The sequence below is a fragment of the Salminus brasiliensis genome, chromosome 10 (assembly GCF_030463535.1).
Source record: "Salminus brasiliensis chromosome 10, fSalBra1.hap2, whole genome shotgun sequence".
Taxonomy (NCBI): domain Eukaryota; kingdom Metazoa; phylum Chordata; class Actinopteri; order Characiformes; family Bryconidae; genus Salminus; species Salminus brasiliensis.
The window spans coordinates 5,845,268-5,869,464 of NC_132887.1; the positions used below are offsets into that span (position 1 = coordinate 5,845,268).

Genomic DNA, 24,197 nt, shown 5'->3' on the forward strand with positions numbered 1-24,197 from the left:
TTATTGAGTACATACTTGTAATCCAGTACCTACTAATTATTCAGTGCCTGCTAATAATTCAATAAGAAGTAATTATTCAGGACCTACTATTCAGTACTTTCCAATTACTCAGTACCTTCCAATGATTCATTCCCTAGTAATTATTCAATTAGAAGTAATTATTCAGTAGCTCCTAATTATTGAGTACACACTAATAACCTAGTACCTACTAATTACTCAGTGCATATGATTTATTTGTTAAGAAGTAATTATTCAGCACCTACTATTCAGTACATCCCAATTACTCAGTACCTACAAATTATTCAGTGCCTGCTAATAATTCAATAAGTATTAAATACTTATTTGACTAATTATCTGCCAACCAAATACTTATTCAATACATACTGATTATTCAGTATCTGCTTACTATTCAACTAGTACTTAAAAATTGGTATCTACTACTTATTTCATATTTGCATACTGTTCAGTATCTACAAATTTAGAAAGTAGTTCATATGTAACCTGTCATTTAAAGTTTATGCCCTGTAGGGTTAAAAAGGTGAGGCTTTGAGGTGTCCGCTGAAGTGAAGTGCAGCCAGGAGCATGAAGAGAAGATGGCAAGAAGCTATAAGAAAAAAAAGAAGAAAAGAAAGCAAAAGGTTCAGTAGCAGCGTGACCAGATCAGAACTGCTCAGTTAGAGCAGTGCTTCCCAACCCTGGTCCTGGAGAACAACCTTCCTGGCCCATTTATTGGTTCTTCTGCTCTTACACACCACCCTCAACTCAGGAAGAGATTGTTAATTGGGGGCAGGATAAACACTGGAGGGCAGGACACATATCATATTATATATATCTATATTTGAATGCAATTATGCAAATGATACATTTTCACTTAAAAACACACTAAAACAAATCAAATATTAAATGTAATTCAGTAATCGTATCCACCGTGTACAACACACCCCAGTTTAGCACCTGATCTCCCTTGGTACTGCCTTACACACACACAATCAGCATCTTCGTAATGAATGGTCAGGCTGTGTAAACTGTACTAGGTGCTACATTTCTCTGTTGGCATTGACAGTGTCCTATATTTTCTCTAAGAAGAAACGCCCCAAACTGAGCATTCCTTACAGCATTACACTCAAACACAGTTTCTACCCAGTCTAGCCTTCAATAAATCAGGGCCTCGGAGTGTGAATGGGTGCACTGATTGCTTTAGATATTTATTCCTTCACTCCAAGCACATTGTTCTGATCAATAGAGAAAATTAGCTAATAAGTGTCGAGATCCATGCCTTGGTTTTAAAGCGTCTGCAGCCCGCCATTGTGAGCCACAGCGACCGTGTTATTCAGGCACTGAGCGGACAACTTCAGAGTGAGTCATTACTGTTTAGTCCATAAAGCTGGGCTGCATAACGGTAATTATTTGCAGTTGACAAATTATATAGCTCAGCCATGATACACTTTCCTCTCCTTGAATGGAAAATGTCAAGATGTGGAGCCTCCGGTCGCCGATTTCTGGATTCCGCAGAAAAGACAGTAAAGCTCCAGTGTGATGATACGAGTGTTTTAGGAGAGAAGATCAGAAGATGACTAACTCAAATAGATGGACTAGAGAAAGCTTTTTCAGTGCTGGCTGATAACCATCGATCCTGCTCCCTGAACCTTTGATCCAACTGGAGGGCTCTCAGGACAACTAGGGGAACGAGAGGCTCGACCTTTACTCTGCCGTCCGCAGCAGACAGAAGAAGTACGCTCTTCTGAGAGGATTTCTACGTCTGCTCAGTCAGGTTCAGACTGGAGACTGGAGCCTGCAGTTTTCTGAACGCTGCTTCCAAGAGTTTCAAGGAAAACAGTAATGACATTAATAGGGTTATGGATATATGCAGCTCTGATGACTTTAATGGACATTCTCTTCCCCTTTTTGTATTTTATGTATAAAATCTAAACGTCTGAGGTATATCTTTGCATTTGACAAGCTTACACAATAGGATACTGTCACTTAATATTCTAATAAAACCCAATAATGTAATAGAGCATTATATTATTGGCACAAATGGTATTACATTAACTTCATCAAGACCCTGTATTCCATTATTAGCCATGGTTTATTACATCTGACCAAGTTAAGTGCTCAATTTTATTACATTTCTAAGTGTTATTACATTATATGGAAAGTATTACATTATTAAGTGCTACAACTCTTCACTTGATCTGAGATCATTATGGAACAGAACCTCATCTATTCAATACATGACAGCTTTAATGATAACAATTCTTGATATACATAAAAGATCTGCTCTTAGTCATTTTACAAATGACCATGAATTATATGTATCTAAAAGAATAGGATAAGCTTTACCAATTAATTTTTGCCAGACAAAACCAAGCATGTAAGTTTACTAAAGTTATTTTTGTAGTAGTTATTCTATTCTTGTATAAACTTCTATCTACTATCATAAAATAATGTGTTACATTTAATATTTTTTGGTAAATAAATAAATAAAATTAAAGAAAAGTTGTTGTTTTAGCCATTAAAACAGATATATAATAAAAACAAATTATATATATATATATATATTTTTTTTTTATTATTATTATTATTATTATTATTTTAATAATAAATAACGTTTTAATAATATATAAATAAACAAAAAGAAAACTGCTGACATTTTGTCCAAAACATTGAAAGTTCAGAAATTAAGAAGAACTTTCCATTGAAAGTAAACTGTAAAGTTGCCGTATTGGAGATACAAGGCTTTTGCGTGACAATAACATGGTTAGACGGTTCTTTCAGGACTATATGGTTCTTTGCCCAGTTAAATGATACTTCTATATAATGGAAAACATGTTGTAGATTTTTAAGTACCATATAAAGCTTAGCTTAGAGTGCAATAAAATCTAATCTGTCATATATATATATATATATATATATATATATATATATATATATATATATATATATATAGGTAGATCCAGCTCTACAAATATGATTCTGGTATCACCATACACTTATGTTTTCATGATTACATGTAAAATAATAATAATAACTCTGAACTTTCTGGGGGTTATGAAACCCAGAGCAAACACAGGCCTGATTTGCTTGTATTCAATTGAATCATGTCTGGTTCATTTCCAATGAAGAATGCAGTTGACTTCACAGCTATTTGAGGAGAGGGAGACATGCTTGTCTGGACGAGGTCAGCTATCTATGGTCTATCGACCCTACATTCAGAGTGCTTTCACTCTTATATAACACTGAGCTTTGGTTGGATTAGGGTTGAAGCTGATGGTTATTGACCAAAGATTGTACTCCATGAGCTGACAAGAGACTTTGACGGCAGATGTGAAGAAAAGGAGGTGAGGAGCGGTCAGTGGCGGCCGAGTCCAGAGTTCAAGAACTTGAGCCACGACAGCTCCATCACATTTCTGCTATCTGTGTACGGGCGAGCAGCTGTTGTCATGACAACAAGCAGGCCAGACTTCATTCGGTGGGCTGGGAAGGTAGAATAATAAGAATTTATCACCCGCTGAAGAAGGGAGCTCGGAGACTGTGGTCATTAGGTCCGACATTATCTGACAAAAGGTCTCCTGAAAGAGAGGGACCATCTTGTATCATTGTGGATGAAAGAACTCCACGAATATGAGGACTTGGGTTTGGGGTGGGGGGGTGGGGTGGACATGGACTCATTTTTTGTCATTTTTAAGAGTGTAGTGTAGACGAGATGGGGAAGATGGGACAGTTCTGTTCTTCTGCTCAATCATTCTGTAATTAACAGCCATTTAAAACTATTAGGATCAGTTATTATGAATCATTTATTAATTTGTTAAGTTTATTTATTTGAATCATTGGTATATGATTCATGTCTTGCTCATGCCAGATCGTGTATTATCCTGCAGCCATTCCAACTAGCATGAAACTCTTAGCTCCATTTACTCAAGTGTGGAGCAAATTGGATAATTTGTCATAATATAACCTTAAGAAATGTGAAGGAGGGACAATGAATACAGAAGTTAATGGCGAGTTACCCATGGTGAGCAATCAGGAGCACACAGGTTCGGAGGGGAAATACAGCTAGCGGTGTGAATTTCTCCTGGGCAAGTGATTTACTGAGAAGACGCAGGGCCACTGCTTTAATTAAATTCGGCGAAAGAGTTCCCATCAAATCACAGCGCTGCTCTTTGAATATCACATTGTTTACCTGTGGGAAGTAAAAGCAATATTACAAGTGTTTACTGAATATTACACGTGAATACATTTAGCCAGAGGCTAGTTTTCAGCATATGTAGAGGGGGGGAGGGTACTTTTGTACTTTTCTGAATATTTTAAAATGCTAATACTTTTACTTTGTCCTTCTGCATTACTACATAGAGAAGGTCCCAGACGTTCTTTACACTGGTACACTGGTTCTTTAAATGCTAAACCAGGTTCTTTACAGCTCATGTCTCAAGATCCATCCATTTAAAAGGAACCAAAGACTGTTCTTCTGTGGCGTCACTCAAAGAATCCTTTTGGTATCTTGTTTTTTTGTTGATGTTTTTCAGTTTTCCAACTGCTCACGCCTCTTCAGGTTAGGGTCAACTAACCTGGTAACCTTAACCCAAGACTCTACCAAAAAAGAACAAGATTAGAGTCTAATAAACGTCACTTCCTGTGCTGATAGTTAGTAGATGTACCTCGGTGGTTCCTTAGGACCTGAGGACTTTTTTGCTCATAGTAAAATGGCTCATCAGTGTTTATTTTTGAGCTTCTCTACCCACCTCATCTTACTGGTGTTTTCCTAAAATGAATGAACACTGGTTCATTCAGTGATGCCATGGAATAAACACTTCCTTCAGATGTACTATGAAAGCAAGCAAAGAACCTTTGTGATGTTAGAAGAACCTTCACATAATTGAAACGTCTTGGTACTGATTGTACTGAACTCTTCTGAGAACTCATACGCTACATTACATGAACACTGTGTGGTTATATACTTCAAAGCTGGCTCTTCACACTCGGCAAAATGTGCTTTTGCTTCGGCAAAATGTGCAAAAAAGATTTTCTAACAAACCAGGTTTTAAAAGGGAACCAAAGAAGAAACCAAATCATACAGAACCAGCACCTTTATATTTTGATATTTTATAATTTTCTGGGTTTTTTCAGCTCCTCAGGTACTTTTCTTTTGCTCAAACCTCTTCAGATTAGGGTTAGAAAATTTGACTAAAATAAAAGTACTTTTTACTTTCTACATTTCTACTCAGAGAAGGTACCAAATCCAAAGGGTACACAGAAACACTTTCTCCAAGAGCACTCTGAGTATGAAGAACCTTTTAAAGTTTGGAAGAACCTTCACATAATCATAATAAGGCCTGTGCCAGCTGAAGAGACCTTCTGAGAACTCGTTTGCTAAATAATGTGGTTCTTTACATCAGTTAAACCAGGTTCTTCACGCTCATACCGCTCACTTACAAAACAAGACTTTCTCAAGAACCGTCCTTTTAAAAGGAACCAAAAATTGTTCTCCTGTGGCATCATTTAAAGAACTGAAGAGAAGATCTCTCTTTAGTTGGCTCAGGACCATATTATGATTATGTGAAGGTTCTTCCAAACTTTAAAAGGTTCTTCACACTCATAGTGCTCTTGGAGAAAGTGTTTCTGTGTACCCTTTGGATTTGGTACCTTCTCTGAGTAGAAATGTAGAAAGTACATTTTATTTTTGGTACCTTAGGTTAGGGTTAGAAAACCTGACTAAAAAAGAGAAGATTAGAGTCTAATAGACATTACTCCTGATACCAGTAGGTGAGGGATGTGCCTCTACGGTTCCTTAGAACCTGAGACTTTTCAGTAGTGCTTCTACTGCTTCTTGTAGTTGAATCATTGCTTCAGGAAGTACCGACAGCTTCTCTACTCAACGTACCTTATTGGTGTCTTGCTATAATTAAAAAAAAGGGTTCAAGGGGTCTTGTACCGATTGAATAATTCTTCTGAGAACTCATATGTTACATAATGTGGTTCTTTAAATGTTACACAAGGTTCTTCACACTTCTACAGCTCATTTACTCAAATGGTTTACTAAAGAACCGTCCATTTAAAAGAAACCAAAGGGTGTTCCTCTGTGTCCCCTTTGGCACATCAGTTGCTCACTCAGCTCCTTAACTGTTCCTCAGCTCCTTGCTGTTGCTTGAACTTCCTAATGTTTATCATTTTTAGTTTAGGTGACCAGCAGTTCCCCCCAAAAGAAGAAGGTTTACAGTCTAATAAACTTCATATCCTATGCTGATTAAAGCTGAATGCACCTCTGTGGTTCTTTTGGGCTGGATACTTCTTGGTGTTGCTCTGTAGCTTTTTCTTGAAGTTGAATCATTGCTTGATCATTGAAGTACCAACGTTTTGCCTTTTGGGCTTCTCTCCTCTTATTGCTATGCTGTTTCAGTTGATTAAGAAAATATCTGACCTGGCGCTTCCATCAGCAGCCATATCACTGAGCATCTTAATTTTTAGCTCCTCCATAAAACCATGTAAAGGATGGAATCTTCAATAACAACAAGATCTATGTGTGTGAGAGAGCGCTTCTTCTTCTTCTTCTTCTTCTTCTTCTTCTTCTTCTTTTCTCTCTTCCTTTAAACCACAACTCATCAATCATTCCCTGTGATTATGATGCCTCTCGTTTGTCTCTCCCCCTTTTGTGCAGTGTACAGTTTGGGATTATTCACAGGAGATGAGCATTGTCTGCATAAAGGATGTGTTCACTTCCATCCAGCTGGCCATGAAATAGCACCTGACAGTTATTTGGAAGCAGCGCTCAGAAGCTCCTCTGCCTCGCACAGGCACAGTGAGCTCATCATTCAGGGACAGGCATTTCAATCAGGCACTCGCAGGCCGGCGCTCGCGCTGTGCTTACGAAACGCCAAGGAACTTTGAAGTATGAAACACGATTCCCCTGCCCAGAGAAGCCTTCAATAATGGATGATGCCAGTGCATGATTGTCATATTCATCACTACTGCATTTCACTCACTTCTGTTTCACTACCAACCTGGCAGAAAATGATCATTTTAGATTTTTCTCTTGGATTTTTTTGGGGAGCACAGTAGGCCGGTAGACGGTACGTCTGCAGATGTGATTGGCGTTCAAACAAGCGCAGGCAGCGGTACTGTATTTAGAGTGAGATTGCCTCTTATTGATTTACAATGAAAAAGGAATAGCGCCGCTCAAAAGCATAAAATTCACAAAGCCAGAGCAGAGAGTATGAAGTGATATAAAAATAGACGGGATATTTTGATATCCTGAGAGCCCTGGACTTCACTGGAATTCTCAAAAAGGAAAGCCGGACCGAAATGAGTCTAAGCCTTTATTATATTTACATTTTTCGGCCCTCCTTTCTGGAGTTAAAGACCATTACTCCAGCATGAAGTCGCCGACGGAGCGGAATACTAAGTAAACACTTTATCTTGCCCTAGTTTAACTTTGAAAGAGGTCCTCACTGCTGGTTATTTGGGGGGATGAATGCCTTTGCTGATATCCATGAGTTTAAGGTGGTTGTGGTGTGATTCCAGTTTTCCAAGTCCTACACAATGCCTGCCTGCCTGCCTTTCTTTAAACCCATAAGAAGTTAGAGCACAAGATAACCCCTCAACAGGCTCCTTTCTTCCCCCTTGGCATTTACTGACATGAGGTATTACAACATCCAGCAGTCTGACCTTCTGTCTCGGCCTTGTCTTTTATGAGATGGGACTTAACGCTCGGCCTGTTAATTATCAAATTTAATCTGCACCATTTCACTGTCCTTTGAAGATAGACAGTCGTAGAGTTTGCAGGGTGTCTGAACTGGTCTCAGTAACTAACGTTGCCATTGTATTGTTTTAACCTCATTTGTAACCTTTAGGAAACCATATCTTGGAAAATGGAATGGTCTTTGGTTGCATATTACATCAAAGGAGTCTGAAGCAGTATGGAAACACTGTTAAACTTTCAAAGGGTACCATTCACTCACTCCCCAGTCCATGCTGTCCAGATATGGAAATGAGCGAGCCAACAATACGGGGCAACCAATCAGAAAAAAGGGTAATTTGCATAAATCTTAATGGCACAATTAAAAAAAAAGTAGCGGTTTAATTTTAAGGGAATTTAATTATAATTTTAATTTAAAACAGATTGGTAAAATGATTAATAATTCATATAAGCAACATATACGCATAATTCAAGATGAAATGTATGATATAGGCTTTTTAGCTAATCCTAGAGCCAATCCTAGCTAAAGAAGAGCCTAAGTGATTACATAAATAACCATCGTATTAATATTTCTAAATTACTAAATTGATTGCTAAAAATGTAACAGTTTTATTAAAATCTGGGGATTTTTTAAAGATTTTATTTGTTGTGTTTCATGGAAACCACTGGTAGTGATCAATACTAAACATCTAGGAGCAGCCTATCAGAGTAAAGTATGTGCGGAGGAGGAGGAGCCTTTGCTATACATGCACCTACAGAATTGTATGACCTTTTTTCCCCAGTAAAGTCAGTTGTCAAGGTTAAAGTACAGGATAATGCACTTTATATTTATAGCCCTGCAGAATCGCCATGATATCATATAAATATTAGAAAAATGAGTCTTTACCTTAGAGTTGAAAACCTTGTACCTCCAAAACAACAACTTTACAGGAGAATGAAAATAGCCTTTGACCTTCAATGGACGTCAGTGTAAAGAAAATGTATTCTGAGCAATTTTGTACAGAACTTTCACCAGATTCACAAATTCACAAATGTCAAAAATGGAAACAGATGGTGTATCAACACCCCAAATTAATTACAACTTCAGCCTCACACTACAGTCAGTAGAGCAGATAGAGTTATTCATGCTAATGTTCCAGAGCTTTCTGCTACCATTGGTTTTTAAATCCCATTCACTGAAGAGCTGGTCTGAAGAGCAGCTCTCTCTCTCTGCTTTTATATTCTGGGAACAGCACCCTGACTGGACCGATTCAGGAGCGACGCCAACACTGTGGTGTTGTCTTCTTCTCAAATGGCCCTTCAGATGTTTTCTTTATACACTGACCCGTTGACTGGACCCAGTCTGCTCTAGGTCCCATAATGTGGATAGATGCCCCGATTCTCCCCGTCTTTCAGCCCTCTCTCCCCTTGTTTTCTGAAGCCATAGACTCCTCTGTAACTGTAGACCAGCACAGAGCAACCAGTGCTGCATTTCGGACTGCAGTAGAGGACAGTGTACAAAACAGCACTGAGGCGAGTTTCCAGCCTTCGCTGGCCAGCGTGACCTTGGCACAATGTAGCTGTGCTAAAGACTGCGCTAATGTACTCCTAATCATGTTGTTGCTTAATAAGCAGTGGCTGCAGGCTGTGTATTTTAGTTCTTTTGCCTATTCGAGTGCATGCGAGCGGTCCAGGATCAGTGAGTCATGCTCTATTTTTATGTGCCGTCATTTTGCCTTTTAAATATAATACAATCAGTCCGGCTTGTTTTAGCATTTTCCTCATCCTCAAAGGGGAGGCATTTTTTTTAACCCCTTGATGACGGTGGTTTTTCTCTCTTTGCATTGGCCTTTAGAGGGACCCTCTACATTTTCTGAAAATGTTTAATGTTGCTCTTGGGACAGTTAAAAAGTAGCCCTGTAGAACAGTAGATTTCTGCAAGTTTTTTGATTGTTGATTGTTGGAGGAGCCTGTCAGAAACTGCTTGCTAGGTGATCCAGGGTGTTATTTATTTATTTATTTATTTATTTATTTATTTATTTTATTTTGGCATGGTAGTTTTTTTTAATTGCAGATGACATGACAATAATCCATGACTTTCTGTAAAATGTCATAAGCATATATAGTATAATTAGTATATATAGTATATAGTGTTTTACTAAAGAAATAAAAATATCTATCTAGATAAGGAGCCTAAAACATTTGCACAGTCCATTAAAATCACTTAAAATTATAATTTGTAAAAAAAATAAAAGAAAAAAAGAACAAAATGTATCATGCAGAATCGTTTATTCCATATTTTTGTACTTAAGAAAATACTTATGAACAACTGGCTTGTACTTGTACTTTGTTACCACCGACAACAGCTAACAATGTTCAGGATCTTTGTTACCTTGTTTTAGTTTAGTTTTAGTTTAATTATTTGTTATTTGCCAATAAATCATAACTTTCTATAGGAATATCATTAGTATTTATTTATTAAATTTTTATTTTAATATATTGTATTTGTTTTACTGAGGAAATAAACATTTTCTACCCAGATAAAGAGGTTTTTGTATTCACATTTGTGCAGATGCATTTAAAACATTAATAAATGTGATTAAAAATGAAACATAGATAAATAAATCAATGTATATGTATATATATCATATATAAGTGATAGTGATAGTGCTTTTATATGAGTAGATGTTTTATATAAATCTGTGCAGGTGCCTAAATATGAATTAAAATAATTCAAAACTGTGTATACAAAAATGATCATGCAGAATTGTTTATTACATATTTTGTACTTTAGAAAGTGCTTAAGTAACAGTAACAGCTGGCTTATACCTTCTTACTGTTCACCACCACCACCAACAGCTAACAGTCTTCTATAGGAGCTTCGTTACCCAGCCGTTTTAGTTGAATGGTGTGTAATAAGTCTGTAAAGTAAATCTGGCGCTTTGACAGGATGTCTTCTTGTGTGCTTTGAAAGAGTTAATGCACTCTGACGAATAACCTATGCGTTCAGCGACGGGGAAACCGTCAAAACCTCCGTTTTCTAATTGACCTGGTGTTTGTGCTGTTTTTCCTTAACGTCATTAATTTCCAGTCCTGCTCCTTGCTGCTGTGTTGATGGTGTTTTCAGCTGCGGGTGGTTTTCTTGACTTGGTCTGACAGCATCCCACTTTTGAGTGCTAGTCCTCACTCTAATGATCGCCTGTATTGAATTTTGTTCTCTGGGGAAAGAGAAGGCTGCCAAGGCTTTTGGCCTCGGTCCTCCTGTGTTTCAGTCACTGAGCAGGAGAGACCTTTCTTGTGCTGGGTAACCGTTCTCTGAATAATGTTTGTCACTGTGGTTGGGAAAATGATTTCTTTTTTTCTATTTTTTCTCTTTTTTTTTTTTTCCCTCCCTGAGTGTGTGCGCATGCATGCGTGCATGCGTGAGCGTCTGTTTTATGGCCCGAGGTGGTGAGAACAGAGCAAGCTCTATCAAAATCTCATCTCCTCTCTCAGCCATGCCAGTTTAGTCTCTATCCTCTATCTCTTTGATGCTACAATGTGCTCTGACACATTTGATATTAGCCTGGTGTTAAATCTCATCCCGCGCCGGCGCTCCTCTTTTCTCCGGGCCTATCTCCCCGCTCGATCGACACGTTTACAGTGGCGCGGGGAGGCCAACTGGATGGAGGAGTTTGGAAATGGAGGAATATGAATGCCTCTCATATTCCCTCTCGCGTGCTGCCTGTTGTCCTAAATGCATTACGGCGACCCACAGATGTCGAAGATGAGGTTGCATGCCGCCTTTGAAAGCATTAGCATTCAACCTAAAAAAAAAAAGGAAAGAAAAGAATGGCTTGGGTAGTCGTGGCGGAAAGGCCCGAGATGCATTACATTGGGTCACGTCTAGTTTTGCTTGATGTCAGAGCAATCATCATCATCATTACCATCATCATCAATAGTGTCTGTTTAATTCAAACCCAAACGACGGTGGATTTTTCTAAGCAGATGAAAATCAAGCCTTCCCTCATTCCATTAGACTGTCTGTCTGTTCTCTGTCTCTGGCTGAAGCCGTAATGCTGAGCTGTAAATGCTGGCTCCTTGCCTTGTTTGAACCCTTAGTGCTCTGAGGTGCTTCTGGGTGTATGCTAGCTTCACATTTAGGCTCATAGTGGAGCCATTTCTGACTGAAGCATGTATTGCTGTAATGCAAAAACCTTGTATTTCCAAAGTGTCAAAAGGAGAATGTGACTTTTTACAAGAGAAACAAAAGAACTTCTGAACTTTCAATGGAAGCCCATGGAAAAAGGCTTAATTCCAAGTCATTTCAGAGCATTTCTATTGGCCCATTCTTCTGTAAATGTGATAAAAGGTGAGGAACAACTGGCAAAAACTTTAGTGAACATTTACACATTTATCTCTGAGCCATTTCACTGAGATATTTTGTTTGATGGTAGAAACTTTTTTTTTTTATGTGTACATCACTTTAAATATGTGTAACATGTATATGTGCCAACCTAAATAATACTTTTTATAGCTAACAAAGTATATAGTCTGTTCTCAAACAAAAAAATCTTAAATATCTCCAAAATGGTAACAATGGTAGTTAATATCAATGTAAAACGATTCTGGAGCATTTCTATTGGTCCATTCTTCTGTAAATGTGATGGAAAGTGAGGAACTACTGGCAAGTGTTGTAAATCTTAAAATATAGAGCAGATGCAGTGAACATTTACACAACTTTGGGCCTCAATTTAAGGAAAGATAGATTTTTTGTTTAATGTGAACATTACTTTTAAAATGTGTAACATGTTTCAACAGCTGTCATTTTTTTATAAAGACTATTTTCTACATTTACCTGATGCCATTATCCAGAGCGACTTACAAGATTAATTGTATTCCAGAGGAGTCTTGCCCCAGGACTCTTATTGGCGTAGCACAGCACAAACCCCAGTCTCCTACGTGGTGTGGTAGCTCACTGGCAGGTAGTGGTGTTATCTGTTGCACCAAACCAACCACACCAACCATTTTCTAGGTAACAAAGTATATAGTAATAATAAATTGTGATAGAAAGTGAGGGACAACTGCCATGTGTTGTAAATCTCAAAATATAAATGAGATGCCACAGCATTTTTGTTTTTTTTATGTGAACACATCAAATATTGAACTCACTTAAAACATGTGTAACATGTAATAGGACCAATATCTGTTAAAAAGACCTGAACAATTCTAAAAAAAATGACTTGTATTGGTAAGAAAGTATAGAGTCACTGTCATGCAAAAATTCCAGTATATTGTAACTTTACAGAAAAAGGAAAAAACCTTCTTAACTTTCTGTGGAAGTCAATGTAGGAGGACTTTATTCCAGGTAATTTTGAACCATTTATATTGGTCCATTCGTCAAAAACTTTGGACACAATATAAAGAACTGCCAGATTTACATTGCCAAAAAGTGAAAAAAAAACTAATGGAGATACAAGGTGTCCTTAATTACAACTCAAGCTTATTCATCACCACACTACAATCAGGCACTCTGTTCCACAGTTAGGACCGATTTGGCTAAAATGGAGATACATGGTTCTTGCTTGACAGGAAAATTATGTAGGCAGATCCTTCACAGGTAGTTTTGTAGGTGCTCCCATGTGGCACCCATTCAAGTACAGTAAGTATCAATAAACTAGACTGAGCAGAGGCAGCTTGTCTTTTTTTCTACAGTCTAAAGAATCAGTCTGAGGCGTTTTGGTGGGAATGTAAATAAACCCTGCACAGCAGAGTCGCGGGGGTCCCAGTAAGACCCTAATGCGGCTATTATGACCTATTATATATTCTATGTTTGTGGATGGAGTACTGATGGACATTTCTGCCATTGCCAGGCATGATAGCAGCACACCACCAAGTGTTCAATTTTGTCAACTCTTACCATAAACTGCAGTAGCAGAATAATCCGGATGTCACTGTATATTAAAACGCAGGTGTGAACGCTCACAGTTGGCATCCAGACATGCAACCAAAGCTAAACTGTTGAATTGAGCTGTACTCAGCATTGCCATGGTAATGTACCGCATAATAGCCTTTTATAGCAATCTGAATTGTGTGTGCATGCTTGCTCCGAAACTATTCCAGTGCATCCAACAATAAGGGCAGCATTGAGCTTCTTTTTATACAGTGATAGAGACACAGTGGTACATAGAAAGCTCCAATTCCACATGCTGGTCCATTTCACTGACCATCATGCAGCTGCAACTGACCCACTTCTCTAGGGGGGAGAGGGGGGCAGATTTTAATGAGTTAAAAGTGACTAACACAGAATCTCACACTGAGTGTATCACTGTAAGATAAGGGTTAAATACAATTGCTGGGCTGATAGATGTGAAATTGTCTGGCACCCAGTGCTGTTCTGCCGGCCCTCTCTCAATATCTCTCCAGTGGGAGCACCTGAATGCGCTACTATTCTATTTCAGATACTATTTCAGTGCGTGTGTGTGTGGGGTGTGGGGTGTGTGTGAGATGGAGAGAGATGGAAAATGAAAGGGAAGGAGGGAAATAGAAAATGCACTGTTTGGTTGGAAAGTAGAGAACCTGATCAGCCCCATTGTGCGCATATTTTTATTCTGCAATCAAATACAGAAGGCCGAGTCTCGCACTTGTGAGCGTCATTTCACCCGTGCAGAATATCTGGAGTGCATAAACAGGATGATCAGCTGAATCAGCCACGCTCAGAGCAGCATAGCAGCCTGTTTTATATGTTTATGCTCTTGTCTAGTCTACTCTTCATATCATACGTATTCGCTGCCGGCAGGCGAGGTTAAGTAGTTGTGTGGCTCTAAGCTGTGAGGTTTCAGGCTCACTAATTGCTGAATTTATATATGCTGTACATATGAATAATGAAGAGGCTAAAATTAAGCAATTCTCACTAATTGCCAAAAAAATGAGAAGGTGGGAGTAGACTAAACTAAGAAATGGAAGCTCACTGCTTACGTTACTGGGTCATCAGCATCAGAAACAGGCTGTTAGATTGTCTGATGCACTAAATCACTCAGAGGGACAGTTTTGCTGGCATTTTATGTATTATATATATATATATATATATATAATATGTATTTTTAATATTTAATATTAATTAAATATTTTTCATTCCACCTTAAGTGTTGCAGAAGTTCTGTATGTATGCATGCTGTGCAGGGCCCAGTCTTTTACAATGGCTCAATTTAAGGTGGAATGGAAAATTCTAATAGGAAGCTGATGAATAAGAGGCCAACTTTGGCCAGGAAACACTATTTGTAAAGTACAGTAACAAATAAATGGACAAAAGTATTGGGACACCTGCCCATTCATTAATGCCCAAGGGCATTAAAAGAGTTGATCCTGCTTGTGTTGGAGTACCTGTCTCTACTGTCCAAAGAAGGCTTTCTACTAGATTTTGGAGTAGCATTGCTGTGAAGATTTGATAGCATTCAGCAGCAAGAGTGTGTTAGTGAGGTCAGGATGTTGAATGGTCACCAGCCTACCTCATCACCAACTCCCCAATTCATCCCAAAATGATTGGCTGGAGGACCAACCACCAGAAACCATTTCAGAGAGTTCACAGTTCTTCCACTGCCTTTAGACCCCTCTATTAGCCCATGTCTGGCATTAGTCAGCATGGTGCCAATAGGTTCATGTTTATCTGCTCCTTATTTCTTCATATCACCAAATAGAACCAATCCAAAATGACCTGCGCTAAGTAAAGCCTGTTCATCTCTCAGGGATAAAGGAACCCTTCGCCCAAGCACCGTCCACAGAAAGGCTCTTTAGGAAACCCAGAGCTGTTCTTCTGCCATTTCTCTGCGGCAGAATTTTTTAAGCGCATATACCTGTCCAAAGAAAGTCCTCTCCTGCTGACGTTTCGGAATTTCTGTCCATTTTCGGCCCCTTCTCCCCCGCGCCCTGTGATGTGTTGACCGTCTGCCTGTGGCCCTGCAGTCCTGATGCAGTTTTAATAGTGCTGGAGGTAGCGGAGGTCTTCGCCACGCAGCATATGCCACATTAATGTTTCATGATTGATGCTTTTTTTCTGGCTCCTCAAGCAGGCGACTTCAAAGGGATGCATCCTCTTCCTCGGTGATCCCTTTCGAGGATTATAAACCAGTGCTTTTGAACCAGGAGAGCCAACAATGGCACAGATTATTTTGGGGCAGGGAGATAAGCCCAGTTAAGATAGGAAAAATGAGAATATATCCCATCTGCTGGGTATTACCTGTGCTCCTCTGCAGCCTGCAGTGTTGTGGAGAGAAAAACGCCGCGTGGAATTTCGACGATTATTCTCTAGTTGCATGAGCATATCCGCAGAAAAATGAGATCACCCTGATTTTGCACACAGCCACGTCACAATTTAGGCAAGATTAGACCAACAGACGCTGCAGCGTTTACAGTACTGAGCTCGGTAATCAGGGTTTTGCTCCCGGAGATATGCCTTTTTATTTTTGGTAAGACGATTTGCTGGTGTGTTATTATTGATGACTCACTGGTGCTGTGTTACTTTAGAAGGACTGCCCATTTAAAAAGCCATTGATTCCAAAGAGAGCGAACCTTAGCACTGCGGCAGATGTGTTACTCATTATTCTCATAAGCCTACGCTTCTTCCTAATGAAGCATTTCACCCATGGCAACCATTAGAGCTAAGTCCCTAAAACCCTAAAACCCAGTCCTACAGCTTGAGACATTTGTCTGACATGTTCATATAAGCCCCCCCGCCCCCCCCTCCTCCCTCTTTCTCTATTTTCTTCCTGTTCTTTGAGAGCTGTCCTCATTTGAATGCTTATCAGGTTAAGATTTCCATTAGTGGGTTTGTTTCGAGCTAACAGGATAATTGATTAAAAGCATCTTTTCCTAATATAGACACTGCTTGGAGTAAACCGCAGATACGTCTTCCTCTTTTTAAAATGTTCCGCCACATTATTCCTTCACTGGTGAGTCTGAGTCGCCTCCCGAACATGCGCTCCAGCTCATCAGCATGCAAAAAGGCAAGGCACACTTTGGCTTTTTAATTGTTTTAAAAGCTTCTTTCTCATTACTTGTTCGACGTCAGGTAGCGCTAAAACACTCTGATGCCACTCAGACGAAGCAGCACGAACTTTTTAAGTGCTTTTAGCGTAAAGATTCACTTCTGTTGAAAAATGGACAAATTTACATATCTTGAAGCCCTGAACTTCTTGTGCGACCACAAAGGTTTTGGACATATGTCATACATGGAGGGTTACGTACTGGATGCCCTCGAAATGGTGCTTGAAATGTTTTTTTGAGTGAAGCCATAGAAGAACCACGTTTTGTCCCATAAAGAACCATGTTTGGAATAGAGATGTGTGAGTGTGAAGAACCTTTATATTAGTAAAGTGCCTTTGAAGTGCCTCTGAAAGGTTCTTCACACTCTATTCACATCTCTATTACAAACATGGTTCTTTGAGCAATGCCATAGAAGAACCACTTTAAGTCACATGAAGAACCGTAAGTAGAGTGTACTATTAGCTAACGGTCAGCTAAGTTCATATAGCATGAGCATCAGCCCACAAAATCGTGTAAATCTTGTGAAGACCTGTACAACGTTTCTCACACTCACATCTCCATTACAAGCACGGCACCGTCAGCTTAATAGTCTGCTAAGTTAATTTAGCGAGCCTTAGCCACAAAACCTAGAACTTGAAGTTCCGAACTTTAAGTGTTTTGGATATTTGTCGGACATGGATAGTTATTAATTTTACACTCTTAAAAAAGTGCTCTTAACACCATGGTTAAAACAAAGGATTGGAACTGGATCAGGATTAAAATAGCCAGTACCCGATTCATTAAAGTAAAATGCCATTTCATAAAAGTTAAAGCAACATTATGTAGTATTAGTACATTAAAATAGCTCTTCTGTAGGACTGCAATAGCGAGAATAGCGCATTTATCTTTGCTACTCCGAGCGTGGCATGCTGATTTCTCCACAATGCTCGGAAGAACTGCTAATGCTATGTAACCCAAGTTATATTTGTGTAAATTTCTGTAATAGTACTCTAACACCTCAGTTCACATGCTTCTTTCACTGTCCGTAATGGTTCTGTGTCTCTCAGCTAGTCAGCAAATGCATGTGTAAAGCGTGTCCTCTAAGGGTGGCAAGAAATACCTATACTCCACAATGCTGCCATTAAAGAACCATGTTTTGTTACAGAAAGATCTATGTTTGTAATGGAGACGTGTGAGTGTGAGGAACCTTGCACAGACAGGTCTAAGGGACCTTTGCTTGATGTAAAGGGTCTTCATGGTCATCCTATTACAAAGATAGTCGTTTGTGGGTCCAACAGTGTTTTTTCTATGGCATCGCTCAAAGAACCCTTTGAAGAACCTTCTATTTACAGGTTCCCTGACACCAAACCAGTTTTGAATTTTGAAGAAGTGGTGGAATCCCCCTTGTAGGTATACTGCTGTACACAGTTTGATAAGACATGAGGGTAGGATAGAGAGGGCTGAAAAGGTTCCTCTCTGAGCCCGGTGTTGGGCTAATGCATTGTCAGTGAGGCTACTGAGCTCCAGGCCCAGATGTTCCACTTGACATGGCGCTTGACTGTGGAGCCGAGCAGCCAGCTGTCCCCTCCTCTTCCACCGCAAGCAGCATTGAGGGATGAGGTTGGCGCTCCGCGAGCTGTACTCTGCATGATCCAAAGTAAACAGTTCTTAGCCGTCCGCTACCTCACTTTGGTCCTTTTGCCACGGCGCTCGCCAAGATAAACACACTCGTGAGATGTCAGAGCCATCCAGCCTGCCTCCGTTTGCTTAAGACAGTATTAGCATTAGCCCACGTTTTCACCCAACTGTAGGTGCCCCTGTCAAATGAAACCCGAACAGCCGGGCTTTGATCTCTCCGACCACGCTACGACACGTCGGACTTCATGTAAAATGCATGATAACGGCAGAAAATTCATTCATCAAAACCTCCCACTGTTATTCCCTGGATGGAGCTATATTTAACTAGTATAGGTCACAGCATTTTCCCGGAGCCCCTTTGGAGATTTCCAGCCCCAAGAATTATGGCTTCTCTGACCCAGGTGCAAGCATTATTCATGTTAAAGCCCCAATCAGAAGTGGTACAAGGTGCAGACTAGAGAAACCACTGACAGCTTAAAAATGCCAGGCTCATTCTCAACAAAAAAGTCTTTGGCCTAGTTGTCTAAACTTGAAGGGGACATTTTAATGGTGTGGCATATATATTCTTTTTTTCTCTTTCCTTTTTTTATCATCATTAAATTTCTATGGTGCTGGAAGCCATTTGTAGAACTGGCTGGCGAACAGTCTCCGCACATAAAAACAGAGAGCTATCTGTTACTGCTTTACAGGCTGGTTATATGGCTTTTATTATAAGCCCCATCTTATCCATCAGTCTGTATGCTGTGTTTACCTGCTGTATGCGGTTGAATGGTGAAAACTAGTCCTGATCTAGTTCAACACAAGACAACCATATTCACCATTATACCCTCCTTTAACCCATCCGTGCAGTGAATACACACCTACAGAGCAGTGAGCAAACACACACACTGACAGTAGTGAGCACACATGCCTGGAGCTGTGGCCACAACTCTGTCATCAATAGCCCGGCGCTCTAACTGCTGAGCCATCCACTGCACAGTTATTTTACCCCCTGATCTGATCAGAGTTGCTTGAATCTTAAAATGTATTTCTGCAAATAATAAAACCGTACAGAGCTGCAAATTAATACATACTAAAAATTATTTACTTTATTTTCAGTATCAGTTTCTATAATATTTAGACATTCTGGACTGACTCATTTAGTGTAGTCAAGACTTTTCTTAAAATGACTGTTATATAGTGTTTAATATCTTATAATCCAGCCTGACTCTCCTCCCTGACCAATCAGCTCCCAGCTCCTTTACAACACTACAGTCTAATCACTTCCTGTGTGTGTGAAAGAGTGTGTGTAGTGGGACACACTCTGGACTGATATCTGTGGTTGTTGGTCTACTGGTGTGTAATAGCTGGTGTATAGTGGGTGAATGTGTGTGTGATTGGTTCTGAATGGGCTCTTCAGTGCTGGTTTAGAAACAGAGAAAGGCGAGTGTCGGTTCTCCCGCTGGTAAAACAGAGCGTTTCAGTGAGAGTTTTATAAAGGGTCAGATATTATGGTCTGTTTTCATGTTCCACTGTAAAATAGCTCCAAACTGCAGAACCTCAAGTCCTGTATTGACCTTCTGAGAACGTTCGCACTGCTGCTGCAGCCGGCTGGGAATAATGTTCGTTAATGGTGCCTTGAAGACACCAGGTGGCACTCTGAACACCATGGGTAAAACAAAGGAATTGGAACTGGATCAGGATTAAAATAGCCAGTACCTGATTCATTAAAGTAAAATTCCCTTTCATAAAAGTTAAACAACATTATGTAGTATTAGTACATTAAAATAGCTCTTCTGTAGGACTGGAAAAGCGAGAATAGTGCATTTATCTTTGCTACTCCGAGCGTGGCATGCTGATTTCTCCACAATGCTCGGAAGAACTGCTAATGCTATGTAACCCAAGTCAGATTTGTGTAAATTCCTGTAATAGTACTTGATAACGCCTGATAACGCCTCAGTCCACATGCTTTTTTCACTGTCCGTGATTGTTCTGTGTCTCTCAGCTCGTCAGCAAATGCATGTGTAAAGTGTGTCCTCTAAGGGTGGCTCAAAGTGCACAAAGCAGCCCAGCAGCAAGAAATACCTATACTCCACAATGCTGGCTTAAAATAACTCAAAAATGCTTCAGACTGTATAATAACAATGTTTCTTTAACAATGGAATAAACGGTCTGTCTCTGTAAATTACTGGTGTTATCACTTTCTGTTAATTACAGAAAATGAGCGGCCTGTGCCGCAGCCCTTTTGTGTTTTTGAATGGTTTCAGATATTCCCAAATTCAGATAATAAAGGAGTTGTTGCAGTTCTGTAATGCGTATTTATCACACTTTTAATGCTGCTACTTTTATGTTTCCTAATCTCCCGTTTCCTTCTGTTCCGTTTTCCCACAGCTGGAACCACATATATCTTTGGAAAAGGGGGAGGCACCATCACCTTTAACTGGCCAGCTAACGAGCGGCCGAGCACGCGCACGGACCGCCTGACCGTGGGCTTCAGCACCTCACTGAAGGACGGCATTCTGGTGAGGATCGACAGCGCCCCGGGCCTGGGCGACTACCTCATGCTGCACATTGTGAGTAACAGCTCCGTTTCCTGACCTCTTTCCTGTATGTGTGGGTGGATAGTGTGGATAGTGAGGTCACAAGTTGCTTACTATGTTTTAATGATTTCCAAGCAAGCCTTGTTTTGTTGAGGTGGGCACTAAAACGGCCTTCTTATCGGGGGTGGTACTTGAGTAGTACTTGTGTAGTAAAGTCATGTACTTTAGTAAAAGTATATATATTCTATATATATGTATATATTTTTACTTTACTGTATTCTATTAAGTATATATTGTATTATATATATATATATATATATATATATATATATATATATATATATATATATATATACTTACATGTAACACTATTACACTGTACACTATTACAAAGTAAATGACATAGCTTATACACTATAAGTCCAAAGAATTGTGGACACCCCTTCTAATGAACGCATTTACCTACATTACACAGGTGAGCAAATGCACACACATACAGCTTGCCTAGTCCCTGTATAGAAGCATTGCCAGTAGCCTAATTCCTCTTGTGTGGGCTACAGGGGTATGAAGCCCTGCAGTGGATTTCTGCCACTGCTGGTAGACCCGTATGACCGTATGCTTTCATACACCTACATATTCAGCTGATTCCTTCACATTATGGCCTTTGGCCATGCCCAAATGCAATCGCTCCTTTCTGCCAATCATTAACATGTACTATTGTGACCCATTTTCCACATGTCCAAAGACACCCTCACTGCACTGTACCGCCTCTTCTCAATCTATGAATCCCATCGATCGCACACTCCGCAGGTATTCATAGCCATAGTTGTGCAATATTATCTGCAGGAGCCTGAAGTTACTACCACCTTACTAAACACGCAAGGTGACTCATTTTTATGTCTGTGGAGCTTATAACCTCTGGAACTTACTAATGTGGTACAGATTGAAATGCTAAAGAAATTTTTTTGCATTTTTTTAGACTAAGTAATTACGACCCGAGTTAAAGAACAGAAGTTTCAGTCTGGTGCCGGTGCATTAGTATCCAAAAACCATCGCAACTGGCAACACTAAGAGCCCTCCTCCTGTTCAGCATCATCTGAACTGATGATGTCTCTGGCACTGTCATTTATTCCTCCCTCGCTTACATCAGAGCCATTACTGAAGCATAACTCTTTCACTCAGAGCAACAATGTTGGCTCTGTTCTGACAGAATGGAGAGTCAAGATGCTTTTAGTCATTTCTGAGGCATGTCATTTGCATTGGAGCACCTAATGAAAGCTACCTGACCTCCTTTGAACCCCCCTCTCCCCGCCAGTCAGGGCAGATGCCAGTTTGGAAGCGCTGCAGATCCGGGCAGTGCTCTTGCCTGGAAGCGATGACAATCAACACCCTGACGATTACAGAAATGATTTCGATCCAAAAGATCAAGTGTTGCCTGTTGTCGTATCTGATGCAGGTGTGGTTTAATCTGTGGCTAATCTCTGCTACAGATGGGAGATGAGATGTGTTTGCACGTTTGCTGATGCTGAGTGTGTGTACGAGGTTCTTAGAGCACCGATGACGTTGTACAGAGTCCCCCGCCCCCCTCTGAACTGTACCCGCTCGCATGTCTTCAGAGAAACAGTGCTAGTCATCATTACAGAATGCAGATCTGCAGAGATAAGGGCCTTCATGCAACCCACACAAACACAAGCACACACATATGACCCTGTACATACACAGTCTAATACACTATGTGTCCGAATGTTTATGGACACCCTTTCAATTAAACGCATTCAGCTATTTTAAGTAAGTTGCCCCTATTGCTGACGGAGATGCGCTAATGCACTGACGCAGCTTGTCTAGTGCAGGTAGAGAAGTATTGCCAGTAGAATAGGACTCTCTGGAGCAGATAAACATGAACCCATTGGCACCATGCTGCCGGAGTATGGAGTGGTTTAGAGCCCCCCCAGCATTGAGCTGTGGAGCAGTGGAGGAACTGTGTTCACTGGAATGATGGTTGGTGCTCCATCCAATACTTTTGGTGAGCTGGAGAGTTGGGGATGAGGTGGTTTGGTGATTATGCACAGCAGTGCTCTTCTAAAATCTAGTAGAAAGCCTTCTTCCCTGGACAGTAGAGACAGTAGAGACCAACAAAAGCAGAATAATGGTCGATGAATGAACAGGTGTCCCAATACTTTTGTCTATGTAGTGTATTATGATGAATTGTGGAGATTTTAAAATGCATTATTAGTATTAGGTTAATTACTATGTAGTCTAGCGAGCAAAATTCCCCATCAGGCAAACACACCTTATAGGTTACATTTACATTTGACCACTTTATATGTAAGTTCCTACTTATCTTAATCTTATAGACTGTAATAAGTTTTAATCTGACAATGACAAAAACATGGCAAATAATATAATGGATGGGTTTTCTTTTCCGCAAAACAAGACTGCGTTCATAACAACCATAACATACAATATCTGTAGCACTGGGCAGAGATTTAAGGCACCTAAGCAGATGGTGTTAAGCCATTTTACACAATGTGTCGGTTCAGTAAATCTCAGTAAGAGATTTCTAACTATAAAAGCTCCAGATCTCATCAGAACAGATGCAGATAAACATGAATCCAGTAAAAAGGAGCAAGAGCTTCTCATTCTGAAGAAAGTGATGAGATCTTGAGAGATCTTTAGTCTGAAGAACAGAGCTCGGTTTCTCCAGGTTTCTCCTGGACGCCCCCAGTCCAGCCAGCACAGCGTGGAGGATGTGTTCAACTCCATCAGCAGCAGCAGCAGCAGCAGCAGCTCACCTGATTTACCATCATTAAGCCCTGATTTACCACCAAACCAGGTGTTGATATGAGGAGAACTCTAAATAATACTAGACTCCATGAGAGAGGAGAACTTTGGAGATGTTCTAATGATGAACACAGTGATGGAGAACCTCCACCACCTTCTGTGAGGGAGTGTTATTATTAGTGTTTATTTTAATATTAGTGATTTTTTGAGCAGATGAACACTTACTGACCAGATTCATTCAAGCTTCATTATGTAACTAACTGTGTGAATAATTATATGACACAAGTCTAATGACCGTAATAACTCCTCTAAGCCTTCTAAGGGTTAACATTCTCGCCGCTAACCGTCTGCTCGCTAGAACGTGGTGATCTTTGTGTGTGGAAATATCTGGGAGCTCAAATGCTCTCAGACAAGCGTGAACAACATTTATTCTCTGGCTGGGCTGTGCTTATTAATAATTAAGCGGTGAATGATGATGTATCAGAGTGCTGTGGGGGGAGGCAGGCTGTTGATCTTTGAATCGGGTTTTAATGTGTCAGAATCGATGCCAGGCTCCGAGCCCAGCTGCAGTCACGCCTTCCTTAATG

General features: G+C 40.0%; 1 protein-coding gene across 16 annotated transcripts in view; it reads left to right on the top strand.

Moving 5' to 3' along the window:
• The window catches only part of nrxn3a (neurexin 3a), a 472,173-nt gene that overhangs the window by 345,435 nt on the left and 102,541 nt on the right, over positions 1-24,197 (top strand). For all 16 annotated transcript variants that reach the window (XR_011980513.1, XR_011980514.1, XR_011980515.1 and 13 more), the window contains one exon: positions 20,681-20,862. Coding sequence is in view for 13 of the 16 variants with exons in the window: in XM_072689054.1 (XP_072545155.1) it covers positions 20,681-20,862 (182 nt within the window). In the remaining 3 variants the exon portion in view is untranslated. The remainder of the gene's footprint in view (positions 1-20,680; positions 20,863-24,197) is intronic.